This window comes from Calonectris borealis, chromosome 2 (genome assembly GCF_964195595.1).
Source record: "Calonectris borealis chromosome 2, bCalBor7.hap1.2, whole genome shotgun sequence".
NCBI lineage: Eukaryota > Metazoa > Chordata > Aves > Procellariiformes > Procellariidae > Calonectris > Calonectris borealis.
This window is the reverse complement of record NC_134313.1, coordinates 106,020,156-106,032,537: the sequence shown is the minus strand read 5'-3', so window position 1 is coordinate 106,032,537 and position 12,382 is coordinate 106,020,156. Positions and strand designations below refer to the sequence as shown.

At 37.4% G+C, this 12,382-nt stretch overlaps 1 protein-coding gene across 2 annotated transcripts in view; it reads left to right on the top strand.

The window, feature by feature from the left end:
* TGFBR1 (transforming growth factor beta receptor 1) overlaps positions 1–12,382 on the top strand; it is a 35,152-nt gene that overhangs the window by 11,533 nt on the left and 11,237 nt on the right. For both annotated transcript variants that reach the window (XR_012672535.1, XM_075142882.1), the window contains exons 4-6: positions 1,147–1,377; positions 8,759–8,926; positions 9,645–9,801. Coding sequence is in view for 1 of the 2 variants with exons in the window: in XM_075142882.1 (XP_074998983.1) it covers positions 1,147–1,377; positions 8,759–8,926; positions 9,645–9,801 (556 nt within the window). In the remaining variant the exon portion in view is untranslated. The remainder of the gene's footprint in view (positions 1–1,146; positions 1,378–8,758; positions 8,927–9,644; positions 9,802–12,382) is intronic.

The window sequence follows — 12,382 nt, the reverse complement described above, 5'->3', positions numbered from 1 at the left end:
AACTCACAAATGACAAAGTAACTTAGTTGCAAGGAAGTAGGAAGAATTGCCTAAAAAAGGGGGGAGAAGCTTTGGTTATTATTGGTAGGTGACTTCAAGCAGGACCTTAAAGTGTTTAGAAATCCAGAGGGTCACAAAAATCAATGTACAGTTGAGTCAGTTGAAGTAAATGTAAAACTCTTTAAAAACTTATCAGAAGCTTGAAGGGAATAAGATTTTTCACATGTTCATGGGATTGGTTTTTTTATTACTCTTCAGAGGAAGTCTTCTGGGCAGAGACGAACAAAAGAATATGAACAAGAACAAAGTTCTACCAGCTGCTTTTGTTGGCTGCCTTTATTCTTTAGAACTTAATTCCTTAATTCGTAAATCAGGTACAGACTTCTTATGCATTGGAACGTCATTGGTCCAAACTAATCAGAGTACAGTTAAGATACGGGAAGGAAAAAGAACTCTTCTGTTAAACTCTCAGAAGGCTTGAGGATACTTTGTTGTGATGTTTGAAGATGATGAAGGCTTCAGGGATAAATAGGATATTTTCGTATTTTACAGTCACTTGAGAGTACTAACAGGCTACTGGCATACTTGGGCCTGAGTGTGAGCATTCGACAGTCAGTGTTGCTGATAAGCATTGTTTAACTTCAACTTAGAAATGGACCGAGTCGTATATAGTGATAAATCAAGTAAATGAATCAGTAGCAAAAGTGCTCTTGAACTGCTTTGCCAGGGGAGTTATGGGCAGATCCTTTTCTAAAAGAAAAAAAAACCCATAACCAAACAAAAAAAAACCCACCCAAAAAAACCCCTCAATCCTGGTCCTGATTGCTTCATGTTTTTTTTTTTTATTAAAAAAAAACTTTATGGATCAACAACTGTCAACATTCTAAACTGAAAGGAAGTTTGTGCTGCCTTTTTAACAAGTTAGAGGCAGTTTGTAGCATAATATCTTTGAGTACTTGTTTTGCTGGCCTTCAAGGTTGAAGGCAGCATCTTACCTACATGCTTGTTAGCAGTTCACAACAAGGTGTTAAAATCTTAAGAGAGTTTATGTGCATTCTAAGAGAAATATCTTAATGGAATATGGATCGTATATAAGTGCTTATTTTGTTAGTGATGTTTAAGGTTAATGTTAAATCTTCTTTTTAGGTTTACCTTTACTTGTGCAAAGAACAATTGCAAGAACTATAGTACTTCAAGAAAGCATTGGTAAGGGTCGCTTTGGAGAAGTCTGGCGAGGGAAGTGGAGGGGAGAAGAAGTTGCTGTGAAGATCTTCTCTTCAAGAGAGGAGCGCTCATGGTTTCGCGAAGCAGAAATTTATCAAACAGTTATGCTACGGCATGAAAACATCCTTGGATTTATAGCTGCAGACAACAAAGGTTAGTGATACTATGAATTCATTTTGTGGATTCTGTACCCGGTCAGAATAGATGGTAAATGGAGGGGAAAATAAAGTTGTGAGGATCCAAGTAAGAGTAGCAAAAAATAATGTTGTTTCTAGAGCATTTTGGAGTTTGGCAGGCTTTTCATAGGTTTAATGAAGGAAGAAATTCACTTTCCTTTTTCTGGAAAACATGCTTTGTTTAAATCTCAAAAAAAAAAAAAAATTGCATATTTAATTTCTACAAGGTGTAGAATTTCCGGTGTAATTTCTACAAGCAAGTTAAAATACTGGCTAAGTTTGGTATTAAGAAGGAGATGCCTTATCCTGTCAGCCCACACATCTGCTGAATACCTGTACTTCCCTAATAGCCTAATAAAATAGATGTGTGGGGCCAAAAGAGATCATGTCTAATCCTGTTGTCCAAATATAAAGTAGCAGATAGAGGATTCATTTTTAAGGCTGAGGTATGAGAAGTTATTCATTTAGAACTCCAGTTAGAAAATAAATTGGAAAAAGGGAATGAATGATTTGTTCCTAGTATTAAAAAACCTGTACCTGTTTCCTGAATCTCTGCTGATAAGCCTTTTAAGACATGAAAATTTGGCAAAAAACAACAAAAGCTTTGAATTTCTTACATTAAGGGGAGCTAAAATGTTATGCTGTTTCATTCAGTTATTTTAATATGAAATTACATGTTTCACCGCAAATGGCCTTTGACTTTTTTGCGAGGAAAGCATTAACAGAAAATTCTGTCACCTTAGGGAGGAGTCAAGAATCCACACACATCCTGGACTCTTAAAGGGCTTTCGGTTTTGTGGAAAATTCCTAAATGGTTTTAGTGGAGTTGAAGTATACGTGTAAATAGAGTTCTTTTTAATTATCACTAGATTAATTTCAAGTTTCTATATCTATATAAATCTGTAGAATAGGAACAGAACCCAAGAGGCTGTGCAGAACACTTCCTTTCTCCAGGAAAGGGTTAGCTATAGCTAACTTGCTCCTGACAGATGTTTGTGCAACTTGTTAACCTTCAAGAGCTTGCAGATCTACAGCATACCAGCAACTTTTTCCTGCATCTTGTTATGCTTACCATTAGAAAATGTCTTACTTTCATGTCCAAAGTTGTATTGGATATTAATAGCACCTGTGAGAGCTTGAATTTGTTCTGATGGACCTAGTGGAGCATCTGGAGCCTGGGTTTAAAACTAGTAGATCGGTTGCATTAAAGACATATGAAAATCCATCTCTGCAGAAGGCTTAGATACTATATCTCACTTAAAAGCATAAAGGATATATTGCAATACCTTAGCTATAACTTTTAAGAAAATCTATCTGTGGTTAAGCATACCAGTCTCCCATTTTGCCACAAACCCATAGATAGTTTGTCCAAAAATACACAACTACTGTGTAGAGGAGGTAGGAGGAAGGTTTCCTAAACGAATAGGTTCCTAAAATAATTTCCTGATTGCTGGCTCAGGTTCCAGATGCAATAGAATGAAATTCCATTTGACTTGGTCATCTGGAAATGAAGTAATATAATGTGATTATAAAATTATTTCTGGTTTCTGTTGTTAGTATGCTGTACATAGAAAGAAAAAATCCTTAGTTGATAGGTCATGCCATTATTTGAGGCTTTAAGACTTTAGGGCAAGGCTCTTCTGTTTTCTTGAACTAGTTGGTAATTGGTTTATGAAAAATGGATAATGACGTGTTTTGAAAATGCTACTATTCTTGACTCTATTTTCTAACAGTATTGCTGTCTGAGCAGATATGGAAAGCTGGGTTATTATTTTTAACCCACCAATGCAGGATTCTCAGTATAACCTTCTGCATTCTCTCAGCGAGGAAATATGTACACACCATTCTCTTACTGGGTTAAGCATTCAGAAGTCCTGAATATTGAAGGAGGTTGTTACTTCAATTCTTGTTTAGAATACTTCAGGGCACCTGGATCCCATTAAATGGGAGAACATAGAGGGAGCATTATGGAGGTAGTTCTTCTAGTTTAGCAGCTGTCATAGTACTCTGAAAGGAGCAAGTGTACATGGCTTTCGAGACCGATGGCTTAAAAACACCTATTAACAGTCTTCCATTGTAGACGCTGGTGCTAACTGATAAATGCTTAATAAGCATTGCCAGGTGCAAGATGAAGTATTAGTTCACAGCAGTAATAGCTGTGAAGGATTTGCATCCATTTCTCCATAGGGCAGACTGTTGGATGCATTCGGGAATTACTACAGCCTAGCTGGAATGTACAAAGTCATTAGACTGTAAGAATCTGTGTGTCTGAGACCTTGCAAAGATGATTACAGAGATATAGCAGTACAAGGAATTACTTGTGCAATCCCAGTTCAGTGCTTGGTGAAAGCTTCAGTGGGATATGGAGAAGAATTCTCAGGAGTAGGTTGTTGTGTATCCATCATGAATGTTTGGGACTCGTATCTCCTGACACGTAGTTTGTAGTGTAAATGTGGGCCAGTGTCATGCTGCAATTCTCGCTACTAGTAAAGGCATTAATTAGGTCTCTCTTCTTAACGCAACTGCGTATTTTTCACAACTGCTGGGAAACATCTGGCTGGCCATTGTAGTTGTAAAATTGGGGGGGATGCCTTTAGGTAGAAGGGTGCATGTATAGATTAGAAAGTGTTTACAAGTGTAAGATAGATCAGCTAAGTCAGTGGTGTTCAGCTGAGATGGTGGAGTCCATAAAGCTTGTGACTGAACTACTGTCTTCACTCCTTGTTCTACTAACTCTTTAGACATTCCATGTGCCTTAATGGCACATTCTCGTCTTCCTTCTCTACCTCACCACAGCTGTATGGTGTTCGGAAGGCTACAACCTGTCTGCTTTCCCATCCCCAAAATTTACTGGGAAATAGGTGCTGCTGTTAAGCCAGCTTGAGGGCTGAGAAGCAATGAATGATTTTAACTGCAGTTGTGTTCTGGGTAGCTCTTTACTTAGCCAGGAGCATATGCTAACTTTCAAATACTGCTAGGTCAGGGAGATTACTTTCTGGGCCATGTGTTGCCTTGTTTTGAACCACCTAAACAGATAATTTGGTTTCTGGGTGGGTTTTTTGTTTTGTTCTTTCTAACCTAGATACTTAATTGTAAAGCGTATCAGGGACTACCTATCTGCACTCCTCTACCAGCAGAAGAGCAGTGGCAGCAACCTCCATTTACAGTATTAAAGGTTTCCCTGGATTAGCTGTCTGTAACCATAACTGTCTGTAGTCATGTTACAAGTAAAGTGAAGTCTTGTACTGCACACTTTCAGGTAACTTTATGCACTAAAATACTTTGGTCTCTCCATTCCTTCCCCTTAATTGAAAGCACTTCCCTAGGTGAAAGTTTTTTTCAGTCAGACTACCTTACATGGTAGTAAGTAGATCCCCAAGAATGATGTTAGGCAATATGCTGTGGAGAAATGAGCAGAATTCCTTCCTCTTGAGAAAAGTAATATTTGAGCCATTTATTCTTTTTGAAGCTCTGGCTTTAGCCTGTGAAGAAGGAATTTGACTGGAAGATCTTGCTAATCTACACAGCTCAAGTGCTTCTCATCAACTTAATCAGATGACTATCTCAATGTGATGGAGTCAAGCTGTTTCACTAACAAAATATCAGTCCTCTTCCAGCCACATACAAAAGTGTTTTCCCCGACATCTCCCTGAATGTCTCATTTCTAAGAGTTTTCTAGTTATAGATCCCATCTGTATCTGATCTTTTCACTGCTTTTTCCTGTTTTTTCTGTTACATTATCTGCATGCCAAACAAGGATAATGTATCCCATTCTCTACTTTGAAACACTTTACTACATGACACTGGAGAACACATGCAATTAGGCAGTTTCTGTAACTTCTTTTAAACGTTCAACGTGGAACATAAGTCTGTGGTTCAAAACTCTCGTACCAAGCAATAGTGTCACACCTTAAAACCTAGTATTTGGTTTAAAAACAAGCATGTGCCAAGTCCAAATTTTTGTTTTGCTAGTACCAATGTGAAAAAAGGATTTTTCACTGAAGTGAATTCAGTCAATTAAATTTTAATTGAAACTTGATTATATATTTGATAAAGCAATTGTTATAAATGCCTTTCTTCAAGAGGCAGCTTGTCTAAGATGGATGTTGTGTGGACTTCACTAATGTTTTTCTCAAACTGCAATCAGTCTTCTAACAACAAATCTGAAAGCTTCTTTTCTCGGAATTTCAAATTTTGTTAGAACTGCAGAAGAAAAACCTTTTAATTCTGAGTGATTTTGATTGCAAGAAACCTGAAAGTATTTTAGACAAACAGATGAAATAACCATAATTAAATTAGGTTTCCAAGAACATACATAAATTTTTGTAACGTTCTTGAACATTCTGAAATTGCTTGAGATTCTTGATCATGGTGTATATATGAACTAAATTAGCTTACCTTGTCATGGAAGGCTGTGCTACTGTATGTAATTACTACTGAGTGTAATTACTTTTTCTTACCTGATAACACAAATCCTATAATTGAAAGCTTCATGGCAGATGCTGTTTATTGTGCAGCCAAAAATACTCAGGGTCAGGTTAATTATTACTTGGTAATAATTAACTAATGTCAACAGTGTAAGAAGACTGAAGTTCATAACGTGTTCTGCTTACATTGCTAAACAAATGTGCAACTTGTCAAATATAACAAGGTAAAGAAAATTTAATAGGTCCCATCTAATAGCTGGACACTGTACTTATTGCTGCATTTCAGCTTGTCTGTAATTAATATTATTCATGTAAGCTTGGATGCAACACTGTCCCTTCTTAAAATCTGGTTGAAGGGTCACAAATATGACATACAATGGGAAAGAGTCATGGCTTCTTTTAGAATGGATCGTAACCCCAGCTTTATATTTTCTGCTTTAGAAGGAAGGTAAAAACAGACTGAATATTAAGACTTGCAGGTAATAAGGTAAAACTGAAGTAGAAGGGTCTGTAATCAGCAGCATATCTCTTCTTATGTGGGCACCTAGAGTTAAGAGGGGAAAAAACTTTAGCAAAGACACTATAATCTTGATTCAAAGCAATTGTAATTCTTCAGAAACGTTGTGACATCTTTAAAAGATCTGTTTAAACACAATAGGTCTGGTAGACTATTTAAAATTAGATTACTAATTTCCCTACTTATTGTTGTCTAGTTTAGACACCTCTTGAAGTATTCCATTCATAAGAAACAGGAGAAGAAATCAAATACAGGATCAAGCAATGAGTGTGTATAGTGTTAATGCCCAGGAGTGGATTATTTCAGGCAATGTAGTGTCATAACTGGTGAAGCAGTAGAATAAAACTGACTGAAGAGAATATTCTGAACTGATTAAGTTAGTTTATTGTGAACTTCTGCAGCTTTTTGGAGCTCTTTGGCTGTATGTGTTTGAGAGCACCTTTTATATGCCTGTGAACACATACCTGTTTCTAATGGTTCTGTAAAACTGGTTCAGTGAAGCTAAAACTGTTGGGTTGACTTTTCACAGACCATAATTCTCTTTGGAAAAAGTGACATTTAATAGTATGTCAAGTTCTACAAGTTCATGCTTGGATATGCGAAGTAGCAAAAGAGGCAGCAGTCCTAACTATAAAATAATTGAAGATATTTTAAAAAAAAATTTCTTTTTCTTTTTAAAAAAGCAAAGCTTAGGAGTCACTTCTGTGGGCATATTATAAGAAGTTTCCCACTGCAATAGCAGCTTTCTAACAGTCTTTTACAGGTTAGAGCATTTGACTGCTTTCTTTTGGCTGTTTAAATTAACAACTTAGTTGAGACTATTCTGTAAATGTAGCTAGGCAGAATTCTCTTTCCATTATGAGAATTATCTGAATGTAGATCAGACTTTTATTTCCCTATTCTGAAGCATTTGATGGCTTTTTAATTATTTTTAAAATTATTTTTAATGGCATCACTAGCTTCCCTGGAAACATCCAAATAGAAGGGATGCTTGAAAGTTTTCCCATCTCCACCCAAGTGCTTATTTAAAGATAAGCACAAGTACTTCTATAAAGGTAGTTTCTGTCAATCTGTAGGTCAGGTATTTTGTGCCTCTGACTTCTCTGGGCCAAGTGTGTTCTTAGAGGATAAGGAAATGTAAGAACCTCCTATTTGGAAACTTTATGTTTATGATAGGGACTAACTTCTGAATTCACTTCCTCTCCTTCCTATTCTTCATATTTAGTTCTTGGGTATGCATTTTGATAATCCTTAGGGATTATCACATGTGCTGAGTTTTCTCACTTGTTCTTAGGGAATAGTGGCTGTATAATTCAGGATAGAAGTCCAACTGAATTCTTTTATGGGATAACTGGTCTTTTAAAGAGATGAAAGACTTCTACAAAAGTAGCTAGCTATAAAAACACTTCTCAGATCTGCCACATGAGTTGCTTTTATAACAAAACAAAATTGGAAAACCTATCTGGTGGAAGAATTGTTCTTTTCTGGGTATATTTCTACTTTTTAGGTCAAAAAAAACCCAAACAACTTTTGTCCCCCCTCTTGATTTGAATTACTTTAATGGTCTTCTCTCTGTGGCTTAAACTTCAAGGTATTTTGTGTTCCCTAGTTTAATAATGTGAACAATTTAGTTCTTATCTGTCCTTTGTATGCCTTGGGATATCTGCAAATGTATTATGGCCTGTCTTGTTCTTCATAGTTCAGTGAAAAATCATACATTGAAAATAAAACTGGTTTTCTCATAATCAGTGTTTTTCATTCTCTTTACCCTTGTGCCTCCTGGAAACCTCAAGTTTGTCCAGCAACTTAGAGGTCACCAGGGGTGGGATTTGACTTTGGTTTTGAAGTAATGTGTCTGATTGCTGCTTGCAAGCTTCTGCTCCAGGAGGAAAAATCCACCAGCTGCTGGTAACTGTGGAAGTTGCCTCCCAGGCTGAGGCCAGACAGGTTAAGGGAAGACTGAAGGAGTTACGGGGCAAAGCTAGAAAGACATATTTTTTATGGGTAGCTTGGACCATATTGTACTAGATAGATAGTGGCAGGATTAGTTTTGCATCAGGCATTCAGCACTGTTCCCCCCCCAAGCAGAGAACTTAGGGGAAGGCAGGGCCTGGCTAATACCCTGAATAGTTCACCTCAGAATCAGAGTGACGTCAGCTTTCTATGGTTTGTCTTTTAGTTCAAATAAAAGAATACTCGCTGAGCTGTTCAGAAAGTCTTGCATGGTGGTCCCAGCCCTTACAGAGGCATTTATATGTTACAGGGATAGAAGTAAAGATTTAAGAATCTTAATTGGCTGTGGTTACTTGCAAAACATAATTTGTACTTCATAAGCATTGTATAAAAGTGGCATATATGGTTTGCTTGTCTTTTGTGTGTGTATGTGTGATATTCATGCCAGTGTTATTTTGCAGACAATGGTACATGGACTCAGCTGTGGTTGGTGTCAGATTATCATGAGCATGGATCACTCTTCGATTACCTGAACAGGTACACAGTAACAGTGGAAGGAATGATAAAATTAGCTTTGTCCACTGCCAGTGGTCTTGCTCATCTTCACATGGAAATTGTTGGCACGCAAGGTAATCTTACAAATATTCAGCCTGTCATGTGGATAATACTGGATTATTACTGTTTACCCCATAAATTTTTTTTTTTAAATGACACATACGTAGCTCTTTCTCCTATAATTCTCTTCTTAATTAGAACATTCAACCTTTTCAGGGTGTAGCTGCTTTGCATACAGCTACTTACGTGATGAGAAGGCAACTGAACTCAGCGCAGGTATCCAAGCTAATCCCTTGTGGAGCTGAGTGAATGGAATAATGTCTGTTTAGGACCTGTGATAATTTCTGAACTGATAGAACTTCTTAATTTGGACGGGTTTTACCTTCCTTTCTATGGTATATCCACGTTTTGTGATGTAACAATCCTTCCTACAAAACACCTATTAAAAGGCACTAAGTACTGATACCTGTAGTATCATCTTAACTTTGATTTGAGACAGGACTATGAGTCTATTTCCAGAGATACTAGAAACATTTTTGTGGCAAGTAGTATGTGTATGCAATAAATACTTGTAGGAAGAGGGAAAGGAGCGGTAGAGTTGAGTAATATGGTAGACATCTAAGGCACTTTTCTGGACAGCCCACCAATGAGTGATTTCAGGAGTTACCTTGATGTGCATAAAGCAGCAGAACTGGAAGGAATTCTGTAACTTCAAACAAAATCTGCACCAGGCTTAAAATGGTAGCAATTATCTTTTTTACAGATGTGTTATTTCCATTTTTTTCCTTACAGGCAAACCAGCGATTGCCCACAGAGATTTGAAATCAAAAAATATATTGGTAAAAAAGAATGGAACATGTTGCATTGCAGACCTAGGATTGGCAGTTAGGCATGATTCAGCTACAGACACAATTGATATTGCCCCAAACCACAGAGTGGGAACAAAAAGGTAAAATCATTAATGTGATGTGTCAGGTGACTTTTATATTTTGTTTTTTCTTGTCCCATATAGAAGATTTTTTGTGGGTACAAACACAAGCAGCAGGAAAATGTGAATAATGGCAGATAGAGTTTCTAGACACTTCCTTGCCAGCTGGTAATTTAGTTAGACAGAAGATGCTTAAAAAGCATGTTGAATCTTGGCATCTATTACTAGCATGTGTAAAATACTGAAAACTTGCAAAATATTGTAGGGCACAAGTATATATTAAAACAATTAGGAGACTTCATGAATGACAGTTTGAGCCTTCATTGCTGTATCTTTATTCTTTTTGCCGTGTGTTCCATGGAAATGTTGCTTGCAGCCCAATCTGGAGTGTAAGACAGGATATTGACAGTGAAAGCAAAAAGCTGGATTTTTTTCAGTGTGAAGCCTATGTGGTAGAACATACCAGGTGCAAAGTCTTTGATGTAGGCTTTCACGGGATCATATTTTTGAGAGAAATACAAGAACTTAAAACAGCAGTCATCTTTGTCATCTAATGCATAAATGGAATTATCAATGGATGAGTCAGTATACTCCCTTTCTTTTAAAGGCCTACTTCTGAATTTGGAAATACGGTTTTTCTTGTCCTCAAAAGAACTCAGAGCTGTTTACCTCCATCAACACAAGTGCAATTAAACTTACTGGTAATTTATCATTGCTGGACCTTCAGACAATAATAACTGGAAGCTTTTCTGAAGAGAAGATTAATTTTCGTTAGTAATCTGTGCAGCTATACAGCATACAGAGATAGCAGCCCTAACAGTGAACCACAGCAACGGAGTTGTGTGATGTAGGCAACATTTTGTCCTTTTGATGCCTGTAGGTTCAGTGGTATGTCAAACTGAAGTTTGTATGCCTGTCACAGAGAAATGTGTGGAAGCCCAGTGGTTCAGGGCTGTGCATGATTAGCTTTAGCATATGCCCTAGCAGTGTTGGAGAAAATTCTGTGTTGATGTTGCCCAATCTCCAATGTGTACATAAAAAGTATTTTTTAATGTATCTCTTTAGTGAGTGATACTGCAGGGGAGGGGGTGGGGTGTGATTGGGATTTTACAATGAACTAGGATGCCCCTTTAGCTGTGGCTTTTTGGAAGAAAAAAATTTTTTTTTAAGGTTCAGTGAACAAAAGCTTTTAGAAAATGTACTGAAAATTTATTTTACTAACAACTATATCACTTTGTTTTAAAGCTCTACTGTACTGGTCCTTTGCCAACTTCAAAAATACCACACAAATGGTCGGATGAGATTTATTTTCTGAGCTACTACCAGATTACAAAGTACTGGGCATTATTCCTTCTCAAAGTCTCCAGTAATCATTGGTGGTAAAATAGCAGACTACTTTGGAATTTGTCATTGGAAACTTAGCTGTGTGCAGGGCACATACCACATGTGACTTAGTATTTTCTACTATACCTACATGCAAAGAAAAATGATGTGCAGATCAGTTATTTTAGTCTAGTCTTTGGAGAAAGCATCCTTTCAGCTGTGTCTGTAGATTCCACTTGCAAGATGTCTCCTTGCATAGGCGCTTGTTAATTGCTTGTTAATCTGCCTTATGCTTCTTCACAAGGGTAAACCCATAGTGCTTCTCTTGCTTGCTGCAGTGGGCAGCAGCAGCAGGACTAAGTCTGTCTGCCACTTTAAAAACATTAGTCACTTCTACCTCTCTGAAAATTGTTCATTCTCATAAAAGGCTTAGTCCCCTCTTCCTCCCTTTTGTGCACTTGGGTAAGTAACTCTGCACCTCTGGTTAATTTTTCATACTAAAGTTCAGATCTTATCTGTTCAATGACAATTTTAACTCTCTGGTACCTCTTCTGCACATGGAAGCTCTGTGTGCAAGTTCAGGGAGATTTGACTGAGTTTGTATTTTTCTAATGATTGTCTGTTGTAAAAATGTATGGTCTAGAGAGCAAGCAAGACTCACTTTTGGGTGAGTGATCTAGGTGCTGAGTCAGACTGATGGTCCTTCTCTCTGACTGAATGAATCTTTATTTCTTTTCTGTTCAGAGGCTTAGCTTTACCAGAGGGTGATAACTGTGTGCTTTCACAGCTCAGCCCACAGCATCAAGCAGGGAATGTGAGCTTTAAACTGAGAAGGAAATAGAATCCCTCTCTCACGCCCTGAGGCAAGTAAAAAAAAAAAAAAAAAAATTCTCCTCTTTTTTTAATAAGTGTGGCCCAACTGTTACTTTTGGTAGTTGAAATAGGCTGTGTTTAAAAGAAGTTTGGCTGTGAATTCCACCTCAACTGCTTTTCTGCAGTTTACCTGAACCCAATATGAGCAGAATTCTAGCTATGCTTCTGGAGAACAGGCTTGGTGAATGGAAATGTCACACTCAACATGTTGTGTATGCATTCTATTTCATGACACTAAGCTCCCTATATGTTGTATGAGAAATTCAGGCAACTAATACAGAGTTTTTGGACTAAAAGGGGTGGGGGGAAGGGGTCAGCGGGCACCCAAAGTTTGGCAAGGCCATGCTCAACATAATTTGTGAACTTCTTTGTAGACTTAGCCTTTCATTCTTGGAGGGTACTGAAC